General features: G+C 36.2%; 1 protein-coding gene across 16 annotated transcripts in view; it reads right to left on the bottom strand.

Moving 5' to 3' along the window:
* Window positions 1-24,206, bottom strand: part of SOX6 (SRY-box transcription factor 6) — a 652,380-nt gene that overhangs the window by 20,791 nt on the left and 607,383 nt on the right. For all 16 annotated transcript variants that reach the window (XM_037839347.1, XM_037839348.1, XM_037839337.1 and 13 more), the window contains 2 exons: window positions 2,949-3,182; window positions 158-374 (listed from right to left, as the gene is read on the bottom strand). In XM_037839347.1, the coding sequence (XP_037695275.1) occupies window positions 158-374; window positions 2,949-3,182 (451 nt within the window). The remainder of the gene's footprint in view (window positions 1-157; window positions 375-2,948; window positions 3,183-24,206) is intronic.

Below are 24,206 nucleotides of genomic sequence, written 5' to 3'. Positions count from 1 at the left end.
GCACGTGTGACACTGCAAAGATTACCGTAGCCAAGCCCCTTCAGTGTGTCAACCTCCTCCCTTTCGTAATCCCCTGGCCAAACACACTGCCAGTAACCATCTTGTGGTTTCATCCTGGGAAGGAAAAACCCAGGTGGCTAAATCCAGGAATACTTACCCCACGGTAAAGAATTGCCTCATCTCCTGTCTCCGAGACCTCATCAGTTGCTTATACTCCCCGATCCGGAGTTTTTTGCCATCAACAATGCAGGTGCGTTTCGGTCGGGGTTTGTATTTATAGTTTGGGTACTTCTCTAAGTGGATCTTGCTTAGTCGGGCCTGCTCTTCATAATAAGGTTGCTTCTCTTGGTTGGACATGGATTTCCAGCGAGATCCTAGACATGAAATAGTCTTAAGTACCCAAGTAGTCAAGGCAACATAGTCCTGGCAAACACAATTAGTAATAAACCTTGCTATTGCTTCACTCACCTGTGCTCTGAGTAGCTCCTGTTACCACATTCCACTGACTACAGACTTTTAGACTAGAGAGCAAAGAACAATTTTGTGTATGATACATTTACTGTATTATTCCTCTCCATGATTTAAAGCTGATGCTACAATAAGTATATTCTTTTAAAACAGATTCTTGCTACTTAAAGATCTTCTCCTACACCGTCTTTCCTCCTTCCATCTTTCTATCTCTCTCAAAAAGGTAAAAACCTAACCTTCCTAAGCATACTTTCTAGTAATGATAGAAAATGCCCAGGAAGCACTCTCTTGGTTACAGAAAGTCAAACATCTCCTAAACATCAAGCATCTTTAGTGAAGCAATTCTTTGATAAGATGTCAGCAATTGTTGACATCCTTCCATAAATAACCTACTGTGCACACTGTCTCCCCTGGCTTAGGATAATTAAAAAACCTAAACTCTACTTAGGAAGTTACGGCTTTAGAACCGGAAGGTGCAATAGCAGTTATAATTATATCATTTTCAAGTACTATAAACGTTCATTCAAAGCTGTACCAATAAAAGTACAAAAATTTTTAATATGGTTTATACAGGAAGAAGGAAAAGAATTCACTTCTCTAATATTGTTTATAAAGAATTATCTAAACACTTGACAATGAAGGGATGTGTTTTTTTTACATGTATCAAGTTGCATTTTTGTGTCTCGCTGGTGAATAAAGCAGTTACAGCTGTGCTGACTGGTTGTTAGCTATTCTTTAGTGGAGATTTTTCATACATAAACAAATGGAAAAGTTGTACAAATATTCTCTGTAGCCAGCAATATCCTGGTCTGCTTTAATACCACATCCATCCCTCTTCTTTCTTGATTGTTGTGCAAAAAGTTGCATAGAAAGTCTATGTACATAGACTTCACTGTGTTCCACTGGTATTCTTGGTACTTTTGAAATGCTTGTGCTTAAAAGCTTACCTTATAATCAATTCATTTACTATACTTCTGATAATTTTTCTTTCACAGAACACACACCAATAATAAAAAAATACCCCACAGCTGCCAAAATGGATACAGAGAGGTTCTATGCCCATATGAAAGCTTCTCGTGTTGCTACTAAAATGGTAGAAAAAATATGAAAATATCTAAATTAGATATAAAACTGTAAGCAGAGAGAAACGGTGACTTCTTAGTATGTCTTTTAATTGTGAAAAAATATAAAATAGATCCTTTTAGACCATTTTGGTTTGAAAGGTATTTAAATCTAAAAGAATTATATCCCATATGCAATCTCTGAAACTCTAAAAATAATTGTTAATGACATTTAGTATCCATCTTGAAAATAAAAGTCAAAAGGAAGAAAAAGAAAAACCTGTTTTTTAACATTTCACCACTATTTGATCTTATGTATGTTTTAAATTTTCTCAGAGGTCACTGCCTCAAAATGTCTCAGAATCTAGTTATTTATACAGTGACAAAACATGTGTATTTGTGCATGTACAGATCACTGATATTTATTCAGGTTAAATATTTATTGCTTTTGAACAAAACATTTAAAAAATTAAAACCACAGTTTAAGTCTGTAATGTTTTTCAGGTTCTTAAAGGGCTTCCTTTGAGATTCTGTCACATCATGACAGCTTAAATAGAACAGTGCCTTCTGTGTTTTTTCTTTTTTAAAAAGGAAACATGTTGACTGTAATGCTGCATGTTGAATAAAATATGTTCAATATGTTGAGCATAATAATTCCAAACAGTATGATCTACACTAGGCAAACTTTACACTAACAGAACAAGGCTTGAGTTTAAATCTGAGAAACGGGAGAACCACTCAGGCAATTTACCACAAATGGGCCTCTGCTCTGTGGTCTATGTATTCAACTCACTGCTATGAGATTTGAACCAGTTATATCTTATTAAAGTAAATGCTGTTTTATTGTACAAATTTTCAAGCTATCATTAGAGGCGCTATTCTGCACTCCCGTGAGTTTCACACCCATTTTGGCCCACCCCTAGTCCTTGATGAAGTCTTTCGATGGGACATACGGACCCAAGAATACTAAACAGAAAACTATAGGGTCTATGAGTGTTTCAAAGCTTCACAGCAACTTACGAATTTAAGAAGACAGAATAAGAAAAGGGGACAAAGCTTACCTCCATTATTCCTACTTACTAGTGACCTCTCAGAGATGCCAAAAACACAGAATTAACAAGTGTATTATAAATAGTGTTGTCTCTAAAATAAGTTTTTAGGCACCCCTGGGGCCTTGGCACCTAGTGGATGTAATAATTTCCCAAACCTAAATGCCACATTGTATGTGGGGAGAGTGGGAAGGAAGGGTGCACAGATGACAAAGGCTTGCAAAGATGACATAGGTGACTTGCAGCAGCAGGTTGAGCTATACCTAACTTCTGCAAACCACAATCTCCTTTAGAACCCTAAGCATGTCCCTACTTCCCATTCTCAGGGGCTGTTATGGGATAAAAGATCAGCATCAGCTGCTGCACTCACCTAAGATTTTGCTAATATTGGAGTTATGCATGTCAGGGAAGGCCTGAAGGATTTTCCTTCTCTCATCCTTCGCCCAAACCATGAATGCATTCATTGGTCGCTTGATGTGTGGCTCACTGCTGGCACGGCCGCGGGCATCCCTGTAGACACGTGCTTCAGCCACAGTGGCACCTCCTGTTGGCCAACAATAATACTGCTGTAGTTTAGCTGCAGAGCCATTCATTGCTTTACTTCCTATAAGTCAGGGCAGGAAGAACAACATGGGTGCAAAGCATTATTATCCACATAATGTAATATGGCTTGCTGCCTGGTACAGCTTTTTTTCTAAGTCCTTCTTTTCTGTTTCTAAGTATCCTCTTTGAAGCAGGATACAGTTTCAAATGTCAATTCTATAGGCCCGCTGCATGTAGATCTCAAAGACAAACTGGGCAGAATTAATTTAGCATATTTTTCATACACTTAGCGTATTTACTACAATCAATTTCATGTGATGATAAAGCAATGGCTGGCATTATTTTAAGATAAACTTGCCTGCTGTGATTCATTCCATCAAAAGCAGACCCTTACCTATCATTTATGCTTCATTCACCACAACTCTCTACCATTTCAAACTCTCTTTCTCCCAGATAGAAGTCTTTTCATATCACTGTGCCTCAGCAGACACTTTGCTCATGGCCTGGAAGACCTTTCCACTCCTTCACGCTATATCCCACTCATCCTTCAAATCCTATTCAGATGTTGGTGTATTTCATAAATTAAGTCAATTAAGATATTAATTGAGTAATTACTCTGAGTTAGACTTTATGCCAGGTGCTGGAAATACAATGAAGAATAAAACATCCCCTGCTTTTAAGGAGCTCATAGTTTAGAGGGAAGACAGACTCCGAGCAGTGAATTATAACAGAGTGTGCTAAGTAAACAGGGCACCAGGAAAGCACCAAACAGGATGGTCCGCTAAATGCTTCCTAGGAGAAATGATGTCTAAGCTGAGTCTTGAAGGATGAATAGGAATTAGCAGGTGAATGGGGAGGTGGTAAACACAGATGGGAAGAGGAACAACATGTACATTGAGGCTCCCCAAGCTGCCTTCATTCTGATTTCTTTCATATACTTACTTGTAAGAGTATCTCCCTCTAATCTTTCCACCACATGCCCAAGAATATGAAAGCCTTAAAGTTAGCAATATTGTCCTCATTCTTGTATTCCCAGGATTTCCTTCATAAGAGATCCTGAATAAATATTTTTTGAATAAAAGGTTGTTTGGTTTTCAACTCATGTAAAAAAGTATCAGACTAAGAGGTATTCATGTCAATAGTCCTGATATATTTTCCCTGTTATTTAAGGTAGCTCTTTAACATCTGCCTATGATACTATGTCTAAATTCCTAATGACTTACAGTTTCCTAAGAGCCAACTCTAGTTAAACACACTAGATGGAAAGCTCTTTGAAGGTAGGGTAGGGACTGGGTCTTATTCACTGTTGTATCCCTAGGATCCAGTAAAGCACTTAGCACATAGAATTTCAATCAGTAACATTTGTTAAATAAATGAGTGAATGAATGAGGCTCTTGCTTTGTTTTCATGCACCCTACCAGCATGACACATTGATGTATGCTTTGCTATGTGGCAACTACCGGATATCTCTATAGCTGGAGAACTTCGATAATTAAATGTAAAGTGGTTAGACGGATGGCCTCAGCCAGTGCTTCCACTGCAAAAACAGGAAAACCTAGACCCAAAAGTTTAGAAGCAAAATATGCATTAAAACCAACATTTCTACTGTCTGGAAAAAGTAAATCCTTTCAATTCAGTGGAGTTATAATACTGGAACACCGTGAACCAATCAATCTCTGGCCCTTCTACTCTATTTCTAGATACCTTGCTTTAGTAGGAATTTGTTTGTGTCAAAGCCAGTAATAAATAAGAACATTAAAGTGAACTATTATTTGGGAAATATGGACATCATGTATTGAAAATAAAAGACAGGAAAAAAAAGGTCCAAATTGGGTAATATTGTAAATTATTTTCTAAACATGAATGAGGACAGAGGGGCCACTTTCCAAAGATCAAGCAAAAATAACATAGTTTATAAACAGCCCTTCTTTTAGGCTTACTAGACAGAATGATCCCTTATATGAAAAGTCTCAGATCCCAGGATGCATAACTAATATGCTACCTTTTTGCCACCAGACCCACAGTACATTAATTTCATTTAAAATGCACTGACCATACAGGATAAATTGATTTCACTTTATATGGCTTTGACAACCATGTTTATTGTGCAGTGAAATGTAGTGTAGCTTCCAGCTGACAATATCCATCAACACGGGGCAATATGCTGACTGCTGGGCCAGATGAAGGCATACATTACTCTGGAAGTGAAATACTCATTCAGATATGACAGTGTCTTCTCCTGAGGATCACCGTGACAATTTATGAGGCCCTCAGTGCCATTACTTTACAACTGACATGGATTCAGCAATTTATATACTTGCATGCATACACATAAAAGGAGACAGGTTTGTGGAGACTGTCAGATGCAAAAACATTTCAATATTATTCTAAGTTAACTACTATGCCACAGGTGATTAACATTTGAGATCTGCTTTTATTGTCAGAACTTTCTCTCCACCTCTACGAAAACAAAATATTCAGCTTCCACTTATTTATTTAAAATATGTATTTCATTGTGAATGGGAAGTTTAATCTCTTACAGGCTAATAGAGATCTTCGTGGGTGTTCAGACTCTGGTTTTAGTATAGAGAATCATTCTAGATCCTCTGCACCACACTGACTGATTCTCCCAGATATGTCATACATATAACCCCAATCCCTCTCTTTATCGTGGTATATCAGCCTCAGCCTCTTAAAGTATCCTTTCTACTCTCTTCTGCTTACCATATTCTACCTTTCCCAAGGAAAAGAGCTCAGGTCCCACCTTTACCAGTTGTCCACACTGGTCTTGCTCTTTCCTCCCATAACACGTATTATCTACACCACACCAACTGACACTGAGCTACCAGATCTTTAGGACTCACAAGGAATGCCCCTCAGAAACTGAGGAACTAAACTACAGTGGCTACTATAGAAATTAGAATAGGTAAGGGAAAACGGGAAAAATACTTTAAGGTATGTACACATCCCCTCCTTTCTCTTGCCTCCTCTTCTCTTTTCCACAGGGAAGTGAACTGAAAAAAACATGGGGACATCCTAAGCTAAACTAGGAATATTGTATCCGATGAACTAAGATTTGGGAAGATCAGACTTATTTGGGGAAACCTAAGTTTTAAACCACCTTTAAAACCAGAACTGGTATCTGATCAGGCATAAATTAAAGTAATTTATCAGGCACAAATTAAAGTAAAATATTAGTATTTTAATATTAAATATATTTGCAGGGCTCAGGGCCCCTTTCAAAATCATAACCGGGACAAACGTTGCTCCTCCCATTTTTACTTCCTTTCTCTCCACTGTGCAGACAATGTCTAGGATGTCACACTCTTTCATAACTAGTTAGTGAAAGAAAAGCAACAAGAACAACACAAAATCAGCTTTGCACATGGAAATGTTCCCTCACCCTTGTCGTCACAAAGACCACTAATGTCTTAGAAAGTGGCTCTACCCTTCCCTGAGTTTACAATACCTGAATTACCATCTGGAGTTGGTATAGGCTCTACAATGCCATAAATCACAAAGCCCCAACAAACAAAACTTTGAGGGTTTCCTCTATTCTGTCTTTTTTGAGGACAGTGACAATGCCATATACAACTATGGAATTCATGGAAGCATCCAGATGAGTACTTGCAGGAAGATGCTTTTTGACAGACATTCCTTGGACTGAATCTTTTGATAGAAAACATCTTCTAATACTATTTCCTTTTTCTTTGAAAGCTGGCAACCTATCTATTATTTGAATTCACAATCTGGGTTTGAGTTAAGCATAAAATCAGAATTTTAAGAAAGTATTACGAGACCACAAAGTCAAGAGAACACTTAGAAAGTATCCCCAAGCTTCCCTAAAGTTCATTTCATGACACAAAAAAGATTGGGAAATTACTATTGTAGCAGTAGAAATACATATGAATGTATATGTGTGCATAAATTCAGAAATTTTATATCTTAAATGTCCTTTTTAACAGATAAGGAAAATTCTATATAATACTATAGAATTGTATTTAAAAATTATTCTATTACTCTGTATATATAAAGCCTAACATTCACTTTCTTTTATAATTAATTTTAAAATCTACATGTGACTTCATCCTGCTTCATTAATTTTAGAAAATAACATATGTAATTTTTTTAAAAAGAAACCACTTCAATCTAAAATATAAATGTTCTATGTCAGAATCCAGAACTGTCCAAGGGAATAGCTCATAATTCTTTGAGACACCTTTATTCTCTTTTAATAGCAGAAGAATCATTTGTGAGTTCAATGTTCATGACATGACTACTCAAGGAATGAGACTGGAAGAAGCCAAGACCCACAGCTATGAACTCGTGGACTAATTGCTTTCCAGCTCACCTAGGAATCTTCATGTACCAACAGTTCCTCTCAACAGCAGTTCCAAATAACAGCTACCGAAACGGCAGTAGCTGGTCAACACCCTCCTAGGCACACCAAGAGAAAGCACTGTTTCCCTGTAATCTAGGAAATTCTGCTCTATCTAACTTCCCTACAAGGCTCAGATTGGCGAATTCATCCTTCATCTCCCAAGTCATTGTTTGTGTAAAGGGCAAAATTTCAGTTAGATAAAGAAAGACAGTAAATTGATGGGGAGAAAATAGAAATTACCAAGGCAAAGACCTCGTTAAGAAGCTCTGATGTGAGCAATTTAAAGAGAAGACAGAACGTTGAGTTTTCCCAGGTAGGTTGGAAAGAAGGCCCAATTAATCATCACAGCCTTTGGCAATAGTCCTGAACTCCTACCAGAGAGGAACCTTCTTGGATAAATTCCTAGGGTTATGTGAATGAGTGAGTATTTTGATGTGAGTTTAAGCGCATATCAAGTTCTTCTAAGGAAGAACTCGAGCTAATTCATAATGTGCCTACTAATTTATTTACATATTAAGTAAGCAAACTCTTGTGACAAATTTCAGATGTAGCCAGTATTATGTTATGGTATCAAAGATAAAAACACAGGTGCCTTGTTTTTAAGGAATTTGGTCCAGTGGGGAAAAGAGATACATAAATAAGAAGTTACAAAACTGTATAAATGCTAACAAATTTAATTTAAAGATACTATGAGAGCAGAGGAGAGGAGCTAGTAACACTGTTGGAGTAGACAGAGATGAAAGAAAGGGAGTCTTCAAAGAGGAAATGGTGCTTGGACAGTATCTTAAAAGAAGAATAGGAATTCACCAGCAGGTATAATTGTGAAGGTATTCCAGGCTGGCGAGTCAGTGTGAATAAAAGTGTAGAGACAGGACAAAAGCACAGTTAGTTTTAGAAAATAACAAGAAGCTGGCTATGGCTTGGGTTTTTGGGAAAAAGAGGGGAAGGCTAAGAGATGAAATTAGAAAAGTAAGTAGGAGCCAGATTTCTAAGCATCAAAAAGGCTTTATGGTTTTAAGCAGGGGAGTGACATGAACAAATACATTCTGGAAGAAATCAAAATGTAAACTAAATGAGAAATTACCACTGATTAGCCTCAATAATTACTAGTGAATTGATACTGAAGAATAGTGGAAAATAAGGTGACTAAAGACCACTCCACAGGCCCACTAAAACCTACACTTTGTTAGACAGAATGAATGTGATATATACAAAATATTAGCTCAAAGATCTTGTTCTGCAATCTTGTTCTAGTAATGGCATCTAATAATGGCAGAATAGCTTATATCAGACCAACCCTCCAAAAGATAATAATTCCAAACCATGGACAAAATATGAAAAACAACATTTGAAGGCACTTGAGAGCTACCAAAATTAAGCAGAAACTGGAGGAGATTCAATCCCAGAAAGAAAGTAATTATACTAAGTGAGATCCTTGTTTTCATAGCCTTTCCCCCTGAAAACACCCTCCCATCTACATAGTTGAGGTGTCTAGAATTCAAACAGAAAGTCTTGGTCTAGCTGGCTTAAAATATCAGGAGACATTTTGATGTTTGAAGGCTTGAACACTGGAACTTCAAATATACAGGGAAGACTACAATAAGCCCGGTGGAAAGCAGAGCTGCATATCTGAAAAATCTGAGCAGAAATTTCAACTGACCATTGCAAGGGAAACAGAATTAGAATTATTGAGTTAGAGGGTATTGGTAAACACCTTAGGCTTTCAACTGAAACTCTAGAGGGGCCACTCCTTAGGAATAAAGGATATATCCCAGGACTAAAGAGTCACCATATGATTAAAGGCAAAACTAAAACAGACTCTCCCTAATAGTGCAAAACTAAACCCCCACATGTTCAAGGTGATCAGCAAGTAATTTAACTGCCTTCTAGAACAAAAATCAACACTTTATAGGAAGATAATAGAACAAGGCTCTAGTTCTTTGCATGACTAGTAATTTTTTATTATATCATATTATTATATAACCACAATGTACAAAAATATAATAAAAAATTACTAGTCATGCAAAGAACCAGGAAAATGTGACCCAGGCACACATACACACACATGAGTTCAACAAAAAGAGAATCTGAGATGAGCAGGATGGTGTCAGTAGCAGACAAAGGTTTTAAAGCAGCCATTATAAGACCGGGGAAAATAATCATAGAAATAGAAAGTATTTTTTAAAAAAAATTAAAAAAAAACGGGTATCCTAGATTTAAAATTCACTGATGGGCTTAACGGTAGATTGGAATGCAGAATAAAGGGTTGGTGAACTTAAAAATTGATCAAAAGAAACGATCCAGTCTAAAACAGAAAGAATAAAAAGACTAAAAAATGAACCAAGACTCAGAAATCTTTGGGTTAATATTAAGTACCCTAAAATGTGTAATTAGAATTCCAGAAAGAAAGGAGAGAGAATAAAGACTGAAAAATATTTGAAAAAACACTAGATGAAAAACTGCCTAAGTTTGGTGATACCATCAACTTACAGGCTGATACTCAGCAAACCAGGCATAATACAAATACAAAGAAATGAATGCAAAGAAAAAATAAATAAATACAAATGAATAAATACAAAGGAAACCACACCTAAGCACTAGTAAAATAGCTTAATACCAAAGATAAAGAGAAAATTCCAGAGAACAAAGACGTTATATACAGAGGAACAATAATACAAATGATGGCTGACTATTCATTAGGAACAGTGGAACCTGGAAGACTATGGAACATATTCAAATACTAAAAGAAAATAAAAATCAATCTAGAATTTTATATACGGTGAACATATCCTTCAAAAATGAATGAGAAACAGAAACATTTTCAGAAAAACAAAAGCTGAGAAAATTTCTTACCAGTGGAGCTTCACCAAAGATATTAAAGGGAATTATTCAGGATGAAGAGAAATAACACCAGGTAGAATCTTGTATATACAGGAGGAAAGGAAGAACACCAGAAATATTTCTTCCCTGGATTTATTAAATAAGCAACTGATTGTATAATGTCTTTAAAAGACAAGGAACTATTTAATACAAAAGTATAACATTCTGTTTTGGGATTTAGAGCACATGAAGAGGTGCAATATGTGAAATATTTCCACAAAGAAAATTCTGGGCACAAATTGTTCCACCGGTAGTCTATTGAACATTTAATGAAAAAAATTAACAATCTTCTACAAACTCTTTCAGAAAGTAAAGGAAGAAGGAACACTTCCCAATTCATTTTATATGGCCAGAATACCCTGGGAGAGACTTAAACATAATGCAAAAATTCTTGATAAAGTATTAGCAAATTGAAGACAGCAATATTTAAAATGGATAATACATTATGCAACTAAGTAGGATTTAACCCAAGAATGTAAGACTATTTTAACATTTGAAAATCAGACCATGTAATTCACCACATTAACAGAACAAAGAAAAAAAATATGATCATTGCAATAGATTTAGAATAAAGGTTTGACAAAATTCAATGCCGATTCGTGATCAAAACTCTTAGGAAACTAACAATAGAAGGGCCCGTCCTCAGTCTGATAAAGGGCACTTAAGAAAATTCCACAGCTAACATCATACTTAACAGTAAACTACTTCATACTTTCCCCCCAAATCAAGAACAAGGCAAGGATGTCCATTCCCTCCATTGCTAAAATACACTCTTTTGGAAGTAAAGTACTAAAAAGTATACAAATTTGAAAAGGATAAGTAAAAATTATCTTTATTCATAGAACATAAGTGTTTACACAGAAAATCCTAAGAGATCTACAAAATAATTACTAAAACTAAGTGAATTTAGCACTGCTGCAGTATATAATATAAAAATACAGAAACTAGTTATATTTCTATATACCAGCAGCAAGCAATAGAAAATAATTTTAAAAATTCTTAACAGCATCAGACAATAAAATATTTAGTAATAAATTTATCAAAATGTGTGCAAGGCCTCTACATTGAAAACAATAAATTTGTGAGTTTATTATTATGAGTTCTACATAAATGTAGAAATATACCATATTCACAGATTAGAAGACTCAATATTGTTATGATGTCAAGTCTCACCAATTTTATCTATAGATTCACCACAATTGCAATGAAAATATAAAGACTTTTTTTTTTTTTGGTAGAAATTGAAAAATTGATTTTAAAAGGTATGTGAAAAGTAAAGCAGTAATACCAGCCAAAATAAGTCTGAAGAAAGTTGGAGGATTCAAGCTACCTGATTTCAAGACTTACAGTAAACCTTACTTCATTGCTTATTGTAAAACAGCATAATATTGGCATAAGGACAGATAAATAGATCAATGGAACAGAGAGTCCAGAATTAGACTCTCACATATATGGTCAATTTTCAATAAAGGTCAAGGCTGTTAAAATGGGAAATGATAATCTTTTCAACAAAGAGTACTGGAACAAGTGGATAAATATATAGGAGAAAACCCTTTACCTCTTATACTAAATCCAACAATTAATTTTAAAATAAAATGCAAAAGCTATAATATCCCTAGAGTAATAAATAGGAGAATATTTTGGCAAAGATGTTTTTAGATTTGGCATAAATAACACTAAACATGCAAGAAAAAGTGATAATCTGAATTTTATCAAAATTGAAACTCTGCCCATCAAAACTCATTAAGAAAACGAAATGTGAAAGCAAAGATTGAGAAAAAATACACACTACACACACATCTGACCAGAACTTGTATCCAGAATATATAAAGAACTTCTACAAAAATAAATAAACAAACAAACAAAAACATAAAGGTAAACAATCTAATTTAAAAGTAAGCAAAAGACTTAAATACTTTACAAAAAAAGATATAGTAGTTATGGCTAATAAGCAAATGAAAAGATACTACACATAATTGGTCATCACGAAAATGCAAATTAAAACTACAGTGAGATAACTATTTCATACCCACTAGAATGGCCTACAACACTAGATGCTAGCAAGGATGTGGAGCAATTGGAACTCTAATATATTCATGGTGGAAGTGTAAAATGGAATAACCATTTTTGAAAATAGATTGGCAATTTCTTATAAAGTTAAATGTACACTTACCTATGACCCAGAAATTGCACTCTTAAGTACTTACCCAAAAGAAATGACCTTTTGTCCAGAAATAGACTTAAATAAGAATATCATAGCAGCATTATTCATAATAGCCCAAAACTGGAAACAACTGGAAAACGGATAAACAAATTGTGGTACAGCCATACAATGGAATACCACTCACCATTAAAACTGTTTTAACTGTTTGTTTGTTTTTTAAAGATAACAAAAACAAAAGAACCAAAATAAAACAGAAAACCAACCAAGCAAACAAGCCAAAAAGATCTTTTTCTGAAAGGTTCTATTTTCTAGGGACCTGAGAAGTGTGTGGCATACTCAGATCATTGTGAATTCAAAAAGACGGTCATGCTCACCAAAAGAATTATTAAGGGCAAAATGCCATTACTTATTGCTTGTTAATAAAAAGAGACATAAATATAGACGATTGGGTTGCTTGACAAAATTGTTGACAATCACAGTATTTCAGACTACTTCACTCTATTGATAGACTAGTTGATTTTCACATGCGGGATTTTGGAAAGAGTTACATAGTATGACAGTTCCTTGTTTGGGGCTAATAGAGAAAATGATAATGCATGTATCAGAAACAAAAATGTAAAAGGTGAAAGAATTTTAGAAGGGGATATGAAAAAATAGGAAAGAAGGGGGGCATTTTTATTACACATTGAATATTTTCACCAATGTTACTCCCCACCAAATCTAATTCACTGTGTTGTATGAATGGCTGACAGCTGTTTGTCTATGATTATGGAAGCCTCTGCTAACTTCTCATTCTCATTTACTGCCAGAATGTGAACTTACTTTCAGTATAAGAAGGCTGCTTCGAATTCAAATTTGATTTCTATTTGTGAAAAAAAAAAAAAAAAAAAAAAAATTGGCTATCCTAGTAGTTTACTTGGCAGGAAAACACATTCCATGGCTCAGCAAGTGCCTTAATCACTAGGAAAGTGATGTGTTCATCTTCTGAGAAGAGGGGATACCAGGGGTGGAGAGTATAGTTTTCTCTGTGTGCCTTTTGAAAAAAGTTAGCTAGATAAGTCAGCAAAGAGCAATCTACTGATGAGTAGAATGACTTGAAGAAGGTATGGCTAACAGCCAACTGCAAGGTATAGATACATAGCTCTAGTTCTGAGACTAGAGACCGGCGAAAAAATAGAAACCAATAGTGCAGGACCAAAAGATGAATTATTTGTGGTACTTTGATAATGGTGTTTATTCCTCAATTGTCCAATGTAAGGGAAGCCCACAGGCAAACTTTCATTTCCCTGTTTTCATTCTAAGGTTGTTTAACTCCATTAAAACCAATTACCCTACTTACCTCAACTATCCAACTTATCTACATCAAGAAATTCACTGAACAAACTATATATATAGAGAGAGATGCCAAGTATATGCATAGATATAGATACAGATACATAAACACACACACTACCATAAGGTAAAAATTTACATTGGGCCCTTTGGAAACTGACATTTCAATAATGAGTGCCAAAGTAATTTTCCAAAGAACAATTTTTCTTTTTTGATATACTAGAGCAAAGGTCAGTTTACAGGATAGGAATACCAGATGTGTGAAGTAATTTTGCATGCAATAATATTTACAAAGGGCTTTCAGTAAATAGATTTACCTTGATCCTCTTTACAATCCTTTGAAATGGGTAGGAGGGTAGATATCATTTATCCCACTTTATAGATGAGGAAACCAAGGCACAGAGAGGTTATGTTACTTCTTCCTGAAATAATCAGTTGCTATTACTTGCTTACAAGGAGTATAGCCAGATCTAAACCTAGGTCTCCTGACTTTAAGTCTAGCACATTTCTCCCTCCATCAAAGCTGCCCCAGTCTCTATTCAGTGATCTGAAAGAATTTAATTTCAAAGCCCATCATTTCTTAGCTGGAATATCACTTTCCCCCCTGTACGGCTGCCACTTCCCTGCACAGCTAAGCACATTAGAGGACCACATTACCAGTTAAGAAGTTTGTGCCACTCTCCAATTTGTCTCTGAAATACTGCCCCACCAAAGATGCAAGTGCATGCAAAGAAAGCACTAAGGGCAGAAATTACAGCAGGAATTAAAACGATGCTAAATTAATGCATTTCTTGGTTGCAGGATTATGAGCAAGTGTTATTGCTGATAATTCTTCTATTTTTTCTATTAGAAACTTCATTCTCTTTAAAAGATTAACAAGAAAAACCAAAAGTGAACTCCCTAAGGTCAGCTCTGAGGAAACATAAACCTCTAATTCAATAACTGCTACTGCTCTGAAAAAAGGCTTCATTATCACAACATCCATATGGAGCCAATTGGACATTAATGACTAATCAATCCCTCCCCTTTCTATTCTACTTAAAGTGTCACAAACCATGTTTAGATTAGTCCATTTCCTGCTTAGGATTGCTCAAGATGTCTTTTGTTCTTTCAGGACCAGCCTGATGGAGGCAGCTTAAACAAACATACGACCAGAGTGGTGCAGGAGTTATAAAGTGCCATATGTGAATGAACAAAGGGGCTATACTAAAGCCTTTTGTGGTATTTGTTAATGTTTTTCATCTGAGCTTAAAAAGGCTTAATGACTTTGCGGTGAGCTGATGCATGTGGCTCGTGCCTTTGCAAAATGAAAGAAAATCTAACCAGTGATATACCAGTCTGTATTTTCAAGAGTCTCTTACATTCAGTTTTAATACCCATGTTTACTTTTTTTTTTAATTCTCAAGTTATGTTTGCTTTGCACAGATAGCTAAACAAAGCACTTTATCTTGTTTCAACTATAGGATCCCAGGGAAGCTAGGATAGCTTATATAATTCTTTATTTTAATGACCTGAAAGTAGCAAAGACCATTAAATATTTCACTTATCTATGTGCTGTAGGTATGCACAGGAGGAAAGCTGATAAGCTGTTGAGTTCAGGCAAAAAGGTGCCATTTAAGCTTGAACCAGAGACTACTGGGGATGAAATAAGATAATAATAGGTTCTGGCTTCCTAAGTTTTCAGGAGAACCAGGCTCAGGTTCAAGTATTCCCTTGGAGAATACAGAGGCTGGAGAAAAACTTCTGGCTTCATCTGATCTTATATACTACCAGAGATTCTACATGAAATTAAATAGCACAAACCAAGATTAATCTCAGAGTTAATAAAGATGCTACTAAATCCATTCTCTCATTTCTGTCTTTAACATCCATCAATTGCCTTAGCCCTCACTGTCCCTCAGCTGGACTATAATAAACACAAGCCTTCTGGCTGCCATTCTTACTTCCAGTTTTGACTCCTTTACCCTCCACATAAATAGCTCTTCCTAATCTCAGGCCATGTGACCCATCACAAATGCTACTCTACCAGGCCACTCGGATATTTAAAACTCTCCAATGGCTCCCTAATCCCTGGAAGACAAAGTCCAAACTCTGTAGCACTGTATACAAGGCCCTCCATGACCTGGCCCCCTAATATGTCTCCAGCCTCATTTTAGGCCACTCTGCTTGACAAAATTTTCTTTTATAATACTGACCTACTTCTAGTTCTCTACACACCATGTTGTTTCACGCTGAGAATCCATGCTTTCCCTTTTCCTGGAATTTCCCATACACCTTGCAATCACTCTTTCTTTAAGACTAACCTCTGGGATTATCTTCTTCAGGCAATCTTGACTGGTTGCTGGGTTGGGCTAAGTATTCTAGGCTCCCACAGCACCCTGCACCAACTTCCATCTTAACATGTGCCATACTTTATTCAAATTTCCAGCTGTTTGTACCCACTTTCTTTACTAGATGTGCACTTCACAAGGGCAAAGATTGCATTGTGTCTTACTGATAACTGCATCCCCAGGGACTATACACAGGCTGGCGTAAGGTAAACATGCAAATGTTTATCAAGACAGGGAAGAGCAGTGGGGATTTTAGAGTGAGTCAGATGTCCCTAAGTTGCATTAGTACATGAAAATTTCTGAGATCATATTTTGTATAAATCTCATTTTATTTTATGTTCTGTTAAGTGTCTTACCTTGCTTGAGCTCTCTGTAAAATAAGAATGGCTTTAATGGGAAAATGTATCCATAGCTATGGCTTGGGAATCAAAGATCATTGATTCTAATCTTACTTCTTTTATTTCTTGTCACACTGCACAATTTTGAGATTCCAGCCTATTCACTTCCAGGAGAACCTTGTGAGGATGGTACGGCAAGTCTGAACTTTTTGAGAATATTAAATCTGAAAGCTATTCTAATGCTGCGGGGTATGTGTAAAAATACATAACTGATGCAAGCATTCAAACAAACATATGATGGGACCTTCCCTAGGTAGCAGAGTCATTAAAAAATATATAAATCATACTCATAGAATTAGAGAACATTAACATAAGAGAGATTTTAAAGATTATCTAGCCTACACGTCTCACTCCATAAGAAGAAACTTTGAGGTTTAGAGAAGTTAAGGTAAATTGCCCAAGTTTCACAGTTACTAAATGGGAAAATCACAATGGGAATTCAAATGTAACTATCCCCAAAGCTTCACACTTGCCATCAAAATGAATGAACGGAATCCAGACTTGGCTTCAAAAATTCTTCATTACACTTCATTTGTTTCAAGGGATCAGTCTTTTATTAGAACGAAAGATTCAGTCCTGGGTGTGGTAAAACTAATTTATTTTAAGTTTACAGACATGGAAATAGTGATAGGAGGAGACGGTGCAAGTATTATGGGCAATCAATCCAATTTGTCACCAAAACTTCTTCACTCTGAGACTCTGGTGAAAGTATTTAAAATGTACCTAATTTGTATGGTTCTAAGGATTTAAAAAGCAACTTTCACAAATTTCTATTTCTCAAAAAAAAATTTATTCTTTTAAATGAAAATCAATATTGGGAAAAGCTACTCCAACAAAGGCGACCAACTCAATCAGTTTCATCTTGGAGAAAAAGGAAGGCGGTTATGGCTCAGACACTATATAGTTAGATAAATCTGGGTTTGAATTGTAGATCTGATCTATCCTTGCTAAGGAAGCTTGGGCATAATTTTTCCCTTTTCTAAACTGTATTTCCTCTATCTAAAAGAGAGCTAATAATTTCCACTTTGCAGTAACTTTTTGGGGATTGAATGGGAATACATGCAAATTTCCTTCTCAGTAACTGGAACCTAGTACCCACTCATGAAATAGTAGTTCTCTTTAGAAAGAGTAGCAGTAGCAATGGGAATAGTGGTAATAGAATGCCTATTCCAGTACCAAGAACATATTAGTGCTTACTTCATATTTCTTCCCTTTCTAGTATTTCCCCATACATTTGCAGTGTTTTCTACACTTCATAGCCCTGTTTTTCAGAGTAGTTATAAAATGTACCCACAGATTAGCTGGGAAGTTCAATTTACACCTTAAGGAGCCTCTCTTCCGCCCAAAAGCTAAAAATATTTTTCAAAAGGTTCACTACAATATAGAACTAAAACACAGTGAATTTGCTTAAGGCCCAACCAAGAAAGATCATCTCATATCTCCCCAGTTGCCATATGTAGGAAGAGTAACAAGACCATGACACCCAGTCAAAGCCAGAAAAAAAGGAAGGGAATATTATCTTGCGAATATATGGGTCAGATCTTTACAAAGGAATCATTAATTAAAAAGGATTAGGATTATTGACTGGAGATGTAATGAATGGAGGGCAAGGGAATTTCAGGGACACTTGAAAGTTGTTTCTTCCCTACTAACAGATCTGTAACTCTGTAGCATGGAGTAGCTATCATCCTTTTTCATTTTGTCCTCATGCAGGATCAACCTTCCCTTACATGGGAGCAGCATGAAGTGATTTCTCTGCCATTAAAGTAAAAAAATAAATAAAAAATAAATATATATATACATCAGTGAGCTTTAATTTGCATTTTTAGTATAAATTTAAAATGGTTGAATATATTGCTTATGAAATTCTTCTCTCCAGGGCTGAGACTTGGGATATTAAGTTTTAATTCAGAGTTACTTTTTACAGCTTATTCCTAAATGTAATAGTCTACAGTTTAATGCAAATGTTAAAGGATTCTTACATAATCTCTTCTCTCTAGTACCATAACCCATCTTGGAGTATTATGTCTAGGTTGTAAACATCCACTGAACAAAAACAATTGAAAAAATCATTCTCCTAAGCAAGAAGCAAAAGTGTAAGACTGATTTGTAAGGCATTGATCAGTCACAGAAAAGTGAAAATCATACTTAAATGATTAATTTATCCAGGAAGAGAGAAGGAAACAAGAATTTTAAATATTTTTGAATGAAAAGCCCTCCTAACACCTGCTCAGTTTACTCATGATGTAATATGGAAAGAGACCTAGTCAAATAACCCCACTCAGAGGATGTTAAAGAGAACAGAGAAATAAAGAGGCTAACAGATCTCTAAGATCAACCTATATCACTGCTGATTTTGCATTATTCTTACCCTATGTAATCTAACTCAATCTTGAACAATTAAAGGTTAATGCCTATTTATGTGGTAGCAAAGCCCAAATTCCTTAGCCTAGCATATAAGGTCCTCCACAATATGGGACTTAACTACTATCTCTATAAAATATTAAATTCAACAAATATTTACAGAGCGCAAGTATACGCAAGGTTTTGTACTGGGCTCAGTGGGAACACAGAGATGAGAAAGGTAATTCTTCCCTTCAGGAGCTTCCTTATGAATGTCTCTGTGTTTTACCATCTCTATATCTGCTTGGATTATTCCTTCAACTTCAAACTTTTCCCCTTCTCTATACTTACCCAAAATCTAAGCTTTTCTCCAGCCAAATTTCTACCAGGCCTTCCAGAATCGTTACTGTCCACAAAATACTGCAGTTTCCTTCTGTAATTAGTACTTCCTTTTCTGTTTCTCTAATGATTCAACACAGAATATTTTAAGTTGCTTTGCTTTCTATGTGTGCTACCCTTGTAATCCCAATACATGATTAGCTCTTGGAAAATAAATGGTATTCTAGCAAAAAAAAATATATATATATATATATTTCCCCCATGACCATAGCAATGCTGTGCACTTAAGAGGTGATCAGTAAATTATAATTTGGTTGATCACATTGACAAAACTGAATATTGGAGTTCCTAAGTAGGGACAGGTGCTGGTTGGAAAGACCTGGGTACTGGTACCGAGATTCAGTCTATGGAGAAGCACCTCTAAAGAGCATGCATAAACAACAGACGCAGGCACAGTTAACCTTAGACAAGCAGAGTAAAATGAGACAAGGAATTTAGAAGAAGAAGACATGAAAAAATAAGAATATCTTAAAGAAAAAAAAAAGGAGAGGAACTCATGTACAGAAAATGTGTTATAAGTGGGAGGGCTGGGTAGGTATGGGAAAGGCTGGGTGGGTAACTGGTTTTTAAGAATAAGTTAGAACAGAAAGGTTGGTCTCTCTAAATCCAATCCTGACCTTAGGAAGAAAGAATTGAAAGAACACTCAGACTTGGCCTGATGTTTTATAAATGCCACCAGCCTAAGGTTAGTAGGAATTCTATAGCTGTCAGGTGGGAAGTAAAGAGGCTCTTGGTGCTAGGAGAGTAGGAGTTATGGGACAGAGAACTAGACGAGGTCCACACCGCAAAAGCTACGGAGTCTGTACAAGCATGGCAGGTAGATCTCTATCAGCCATGGTTTATTACAACTTGTTAGTTTATATGAAGCAGATCTATGTAACTGCTGAGGAAGCATGAACCGATGTTATAGTCCCACTGGGAAACATGTTGGCTGCTCTTGTCTTGGGTCTAATTCTCATGGTTACTGGTATCAATCTTTTGTCTCCCAGTTGCTGTTAGCAAGTTGGGAAGTACTTTTGTGTGGGGACATTTAGTAATGGAATAGACAACCATTTCTTGCCCAGGGTATAGGATATTCAGTAAAAAAAAAAAAAAAAAAAAAAAAAATTGATAGATTTTTATGGTGCTTATATACATTGTCACTGACATCTTTTCAGAGGAGGCAGTCCAATGAGCAGGCACCTAGTGGGCAGGGCTAACATTCCCACTAAAGGGAGACTGAGACTTTGATAGCAATTTCTAGCTTCAGCGACGCTGAGAAGCAGGTTGAATTCCCTTTATGGAGTATTAGGAATGGAGTTATACAAGAATCTTGACATTTCACTCTCTTGCCCCATCAGGACTATTCATCACTTGGAGGGTTCAATGGAAATTGTTTTCTACCAACATTAAAAGTTATTTGGGAGCTTTTAAGACACTGCAAATATATTTCTTTAAGAGAAGTTTATTTGCTTGTTTAAGAGAGCTGCACTTTATATATAGTACTGATATAAACTGGTGTACAGGATCCTCTAAAACTGTTTATATCCACAGTAAAATACATTTTTGTGATACTCATACAACAGAGTTAGTCCAGAGCCAAAGGCTTTGTGAACTTGCTTATCTCCCAGCCGGTGTGGCTGTTACTCTGTCTTTACCATGTGATAGGTCCCCCTGGTTACACATCCTGGCTTCAGACTCCAGCCCGCTGGTTCCATAGTGACTGCTTTGCCTATTCCTTTCCCTGAGATACGTGGACAGATCCATATGCCCCACAACCCATGAGCTCTGGTTTGGTCTCTCTTCTGATTTATCTGGGCTTTTTCTTTTAATATGTACAATTTCCCATTTTTTATTCCTAGGATATGCTATAGTAGTTCGATATGTTCTTAGACAAAGGCATCTCTTCTCTGGTAAATTTCTACGGCAAGGGCATGCATTTAGAAGATGTGGTCTCTAATATTGATATTTGTTACATTCTAGTAGACTTCAAGATGGTTGATTTCAATGATATGGCAGTAAAATTAGTTAAAAAAACAGTCATCTAGAAACCATGTAGATCAATTTCCTCATCTACAGATGAGAAAATTTAGGGAAAGGAAGTGCCTTGCCTCAGGTGAAACAACTAAGTTTCCTAGTTCTTGAGCAAATATCTGAAGGAGTGTCATGTGGAGAAATAAGTTTTATTCTTTTAGAAGTAAGACTGAAACCAACAGGTAGAAGTTACAAGGAAGCAGAGACAAATTTTGACTATAAATAATAGAGTACTAATAATTAGAATTGGAATGTGCTTCTCAAAAACTCAGTTTTCTGTCAGACTATTTGAGGCATTCGAACAGAGTGAGATAATCAGTTGTCAGGGATATGAGAAAGGATTTCTTAGATGGAATTTTAGAGTTGAAGACCTTTCTCTTTTATTCTAATCCTGAGATACTAAGTGTTGCAATGTGAAGAACTGTATTCCTGGTGGGCTTAAACTAATGACCGTTACATTCCAAAGTATAAGCACTTATAGCATTTAAATCCCACCCCAGATTATTGTACAGCTTTTCTTTGCTTTGTTGATTTAGTTGTGTATCATCTAAATTAATCTTCCTTTTCCACTAGTAGTAAGGATCTAGGGAGGAGAAGGGGGATGAGAAAAGCTTCTAAGATGTCCTAGTGGATGGATCAAAGGGTGAGCAGGAATTTTAAGAGAGTCCATCCATATCAAGTGGTGCATTTTGAAGAGAAAAGAGGAAAAGGTGCAGTGGCTGCTATTTGCCCATAAACAGGGAGGGAGCTTAAGCTGACAATAATAAAGCTATCCCGATATATAAAACTTAGAAGCAATCAATTCATACACAAAACGAAGCTTTCAGAAGAGTAACACCATTCTGGCTGGAATCCAATTCACAAAGTCAGTATAAATCCATAAAACCCTTCTAAGCAAATCTGAGAATCTGAGAGCAACAGTACTAAAAGGGGCTATTTTTGGTGTAATATATCCATTTCCATTCAAATCAATGTAAGTTTTTAATACACGAAGGACAGAATATCATCACAGTTCCACTCCAGGGTCCAAAAATCTGGCCAAAGATAGTTATTTGTCAGAGTTCCTCTTTAAATGGTAGGCTTATATTCCACTATTGCCTACATCAAAATTAGGTGCAGCCACTAACTGAGGCGGCACCCAATCATTGGATTTGAAAATTAAAAGAGGGGTTAGAATAATGTTTTCTTACCCAAGCCATACTGCAAAACAGAAACAAAAACACTATCTAGTATGAGGCCACAGGTGTCAGAGAGAGGAGAAACAGGGTAGAAAGACTATAAGAAAAAATCTATGTCACAACTATTGCTGCTGAGCAAGAGCAGAGCAGAGAAAAGGAGGCATTGGCCTGTCTGTGAAAGGTAACTGGGAAACAATACTGGAGAAATCTTCTCGTTAATAAAAGTGGAAACCTCAAGAGACTTAAAAACTCTGGATTTAAAAAGGGGCACAAATATACACTCCAAGGAATTGCTCTCTACATTTATTTCTCTGAAAAAACTAAGGAACACTGCTATAGTCAGATCGCCTTTCCTATAAGAAAAATACTCTGTGTACTCTAGTTGGGACCTTAGAGATAATCCAATCCAATATACTTCCTTTAAAAGATAAAGAAACTGAAGCCCAGAGGCATTAGTCACTTGTTTGCAGTCACTTGGCAAAGGAACTTCTATCCATATTTCCCAATAACCAGACCAGAGCCCATTCTATGCTATGCAACCTTGAAATTAGGCGAGCTGGGATAAGAATTGCACTCTTGCCCAAGCAGAACAAGGAGGGAGGAATCCCATAAGAAAAGTCCATGAGAAGTTAACACGGCTATTTATCACTCTAAATATATGGAGACAGACTCAACTAATCCAGTCCTCACTTCCTTACATGCCCTATATAGGAGCTAACAAATTTTGGGTACTCAATACATACTAAGCCTTCAACTGATTCCAAGTATGACAAGATGTTAAACATGTTTCCTAAGTCCTCAGCACCAACAAATTTGTAGTTTTATAAATATCATGGTGAACAAGAAATGCTGTCTTGTCACATTCAAGCCAAAAAACAGCTGGACTTTAAAAATAAAGTTTTGAAGGCATTTGCCTTTTATATTTTTAATTTCTATTTTCCTTGCTTCTGGTTTTGTCATTTGATTTTTAATGAGTGGTTAATATACATGCACAGCTGCTTCCTTTGGTGACCTTTCTCCTACTGCCTTCATGCCCAGTGCTTTGAAAAAGTCTACAAGTTGCATACTTGTGATATTGTCATTTTCAAGACTGGCAGACATTTTCCTGGGAAGCTTGGCTGGAACAGGCCTTGTTTTCTAAGCTGACTTCATTTAGTCATTTCAGAAGCCCCATGGGTGAACGGGATGGAAAAGCCAGAGGAATCATGGAGGTGACCATGTATGGATTGAGGAGGACATCCTGGGCTAGAACCACAGAACTCACATGTCAACTGCGCTTAACTAAGTAAGTCTCTCTCTGAATTCTCTGGGACAGCACCAAGAAAATTTAGTCCTCTTCCTCATAGAACTTTTCTCAATGATAATTATGTATGTGCTTGTTGATTTACCTTTTAATTTTCTGTTTTCCCTCACTAGACTGTGCTCCAAGAGGTCAAGGACATGTCTGCTTTGTTTTCCATGGTATATTCAGTGTCTAGTTCAGAAGCTGGCACATTCTAGGCATTTAATAAATGCTTTTTTGGACTATAGGCTGAGTGAGTGATTGAATTTTTGAGTTATTCTGGTAACTTCTTACATTTCCTGCTAAGGGAAATATGAAGGTGCAAAGTGGAGAAAGTATTATGTGTACCTATTATCTACTCTGACTTTAATATGAACTGTAAGTA

The sequence above is a fragment of the Choloepus didactylus genome, chromosome 6 (assembly GCF_015220235.1).
Source record: "Choloepus didactylus isolate mChoDid1 chromosome 6, mChoDid1.pri, whole genome shotgun sequence".
NCBI lineage: Eukaryota > Metazoa > Chordata > Mammalia > Pilosa > Megalonychidae > Choloepus > Choloepus didactylus.
The sequence above is the reverse complement of the archived record's forward strand: the minus strand, read 5'-3'. Positions and strand labels throughout refer to the sequence as shown.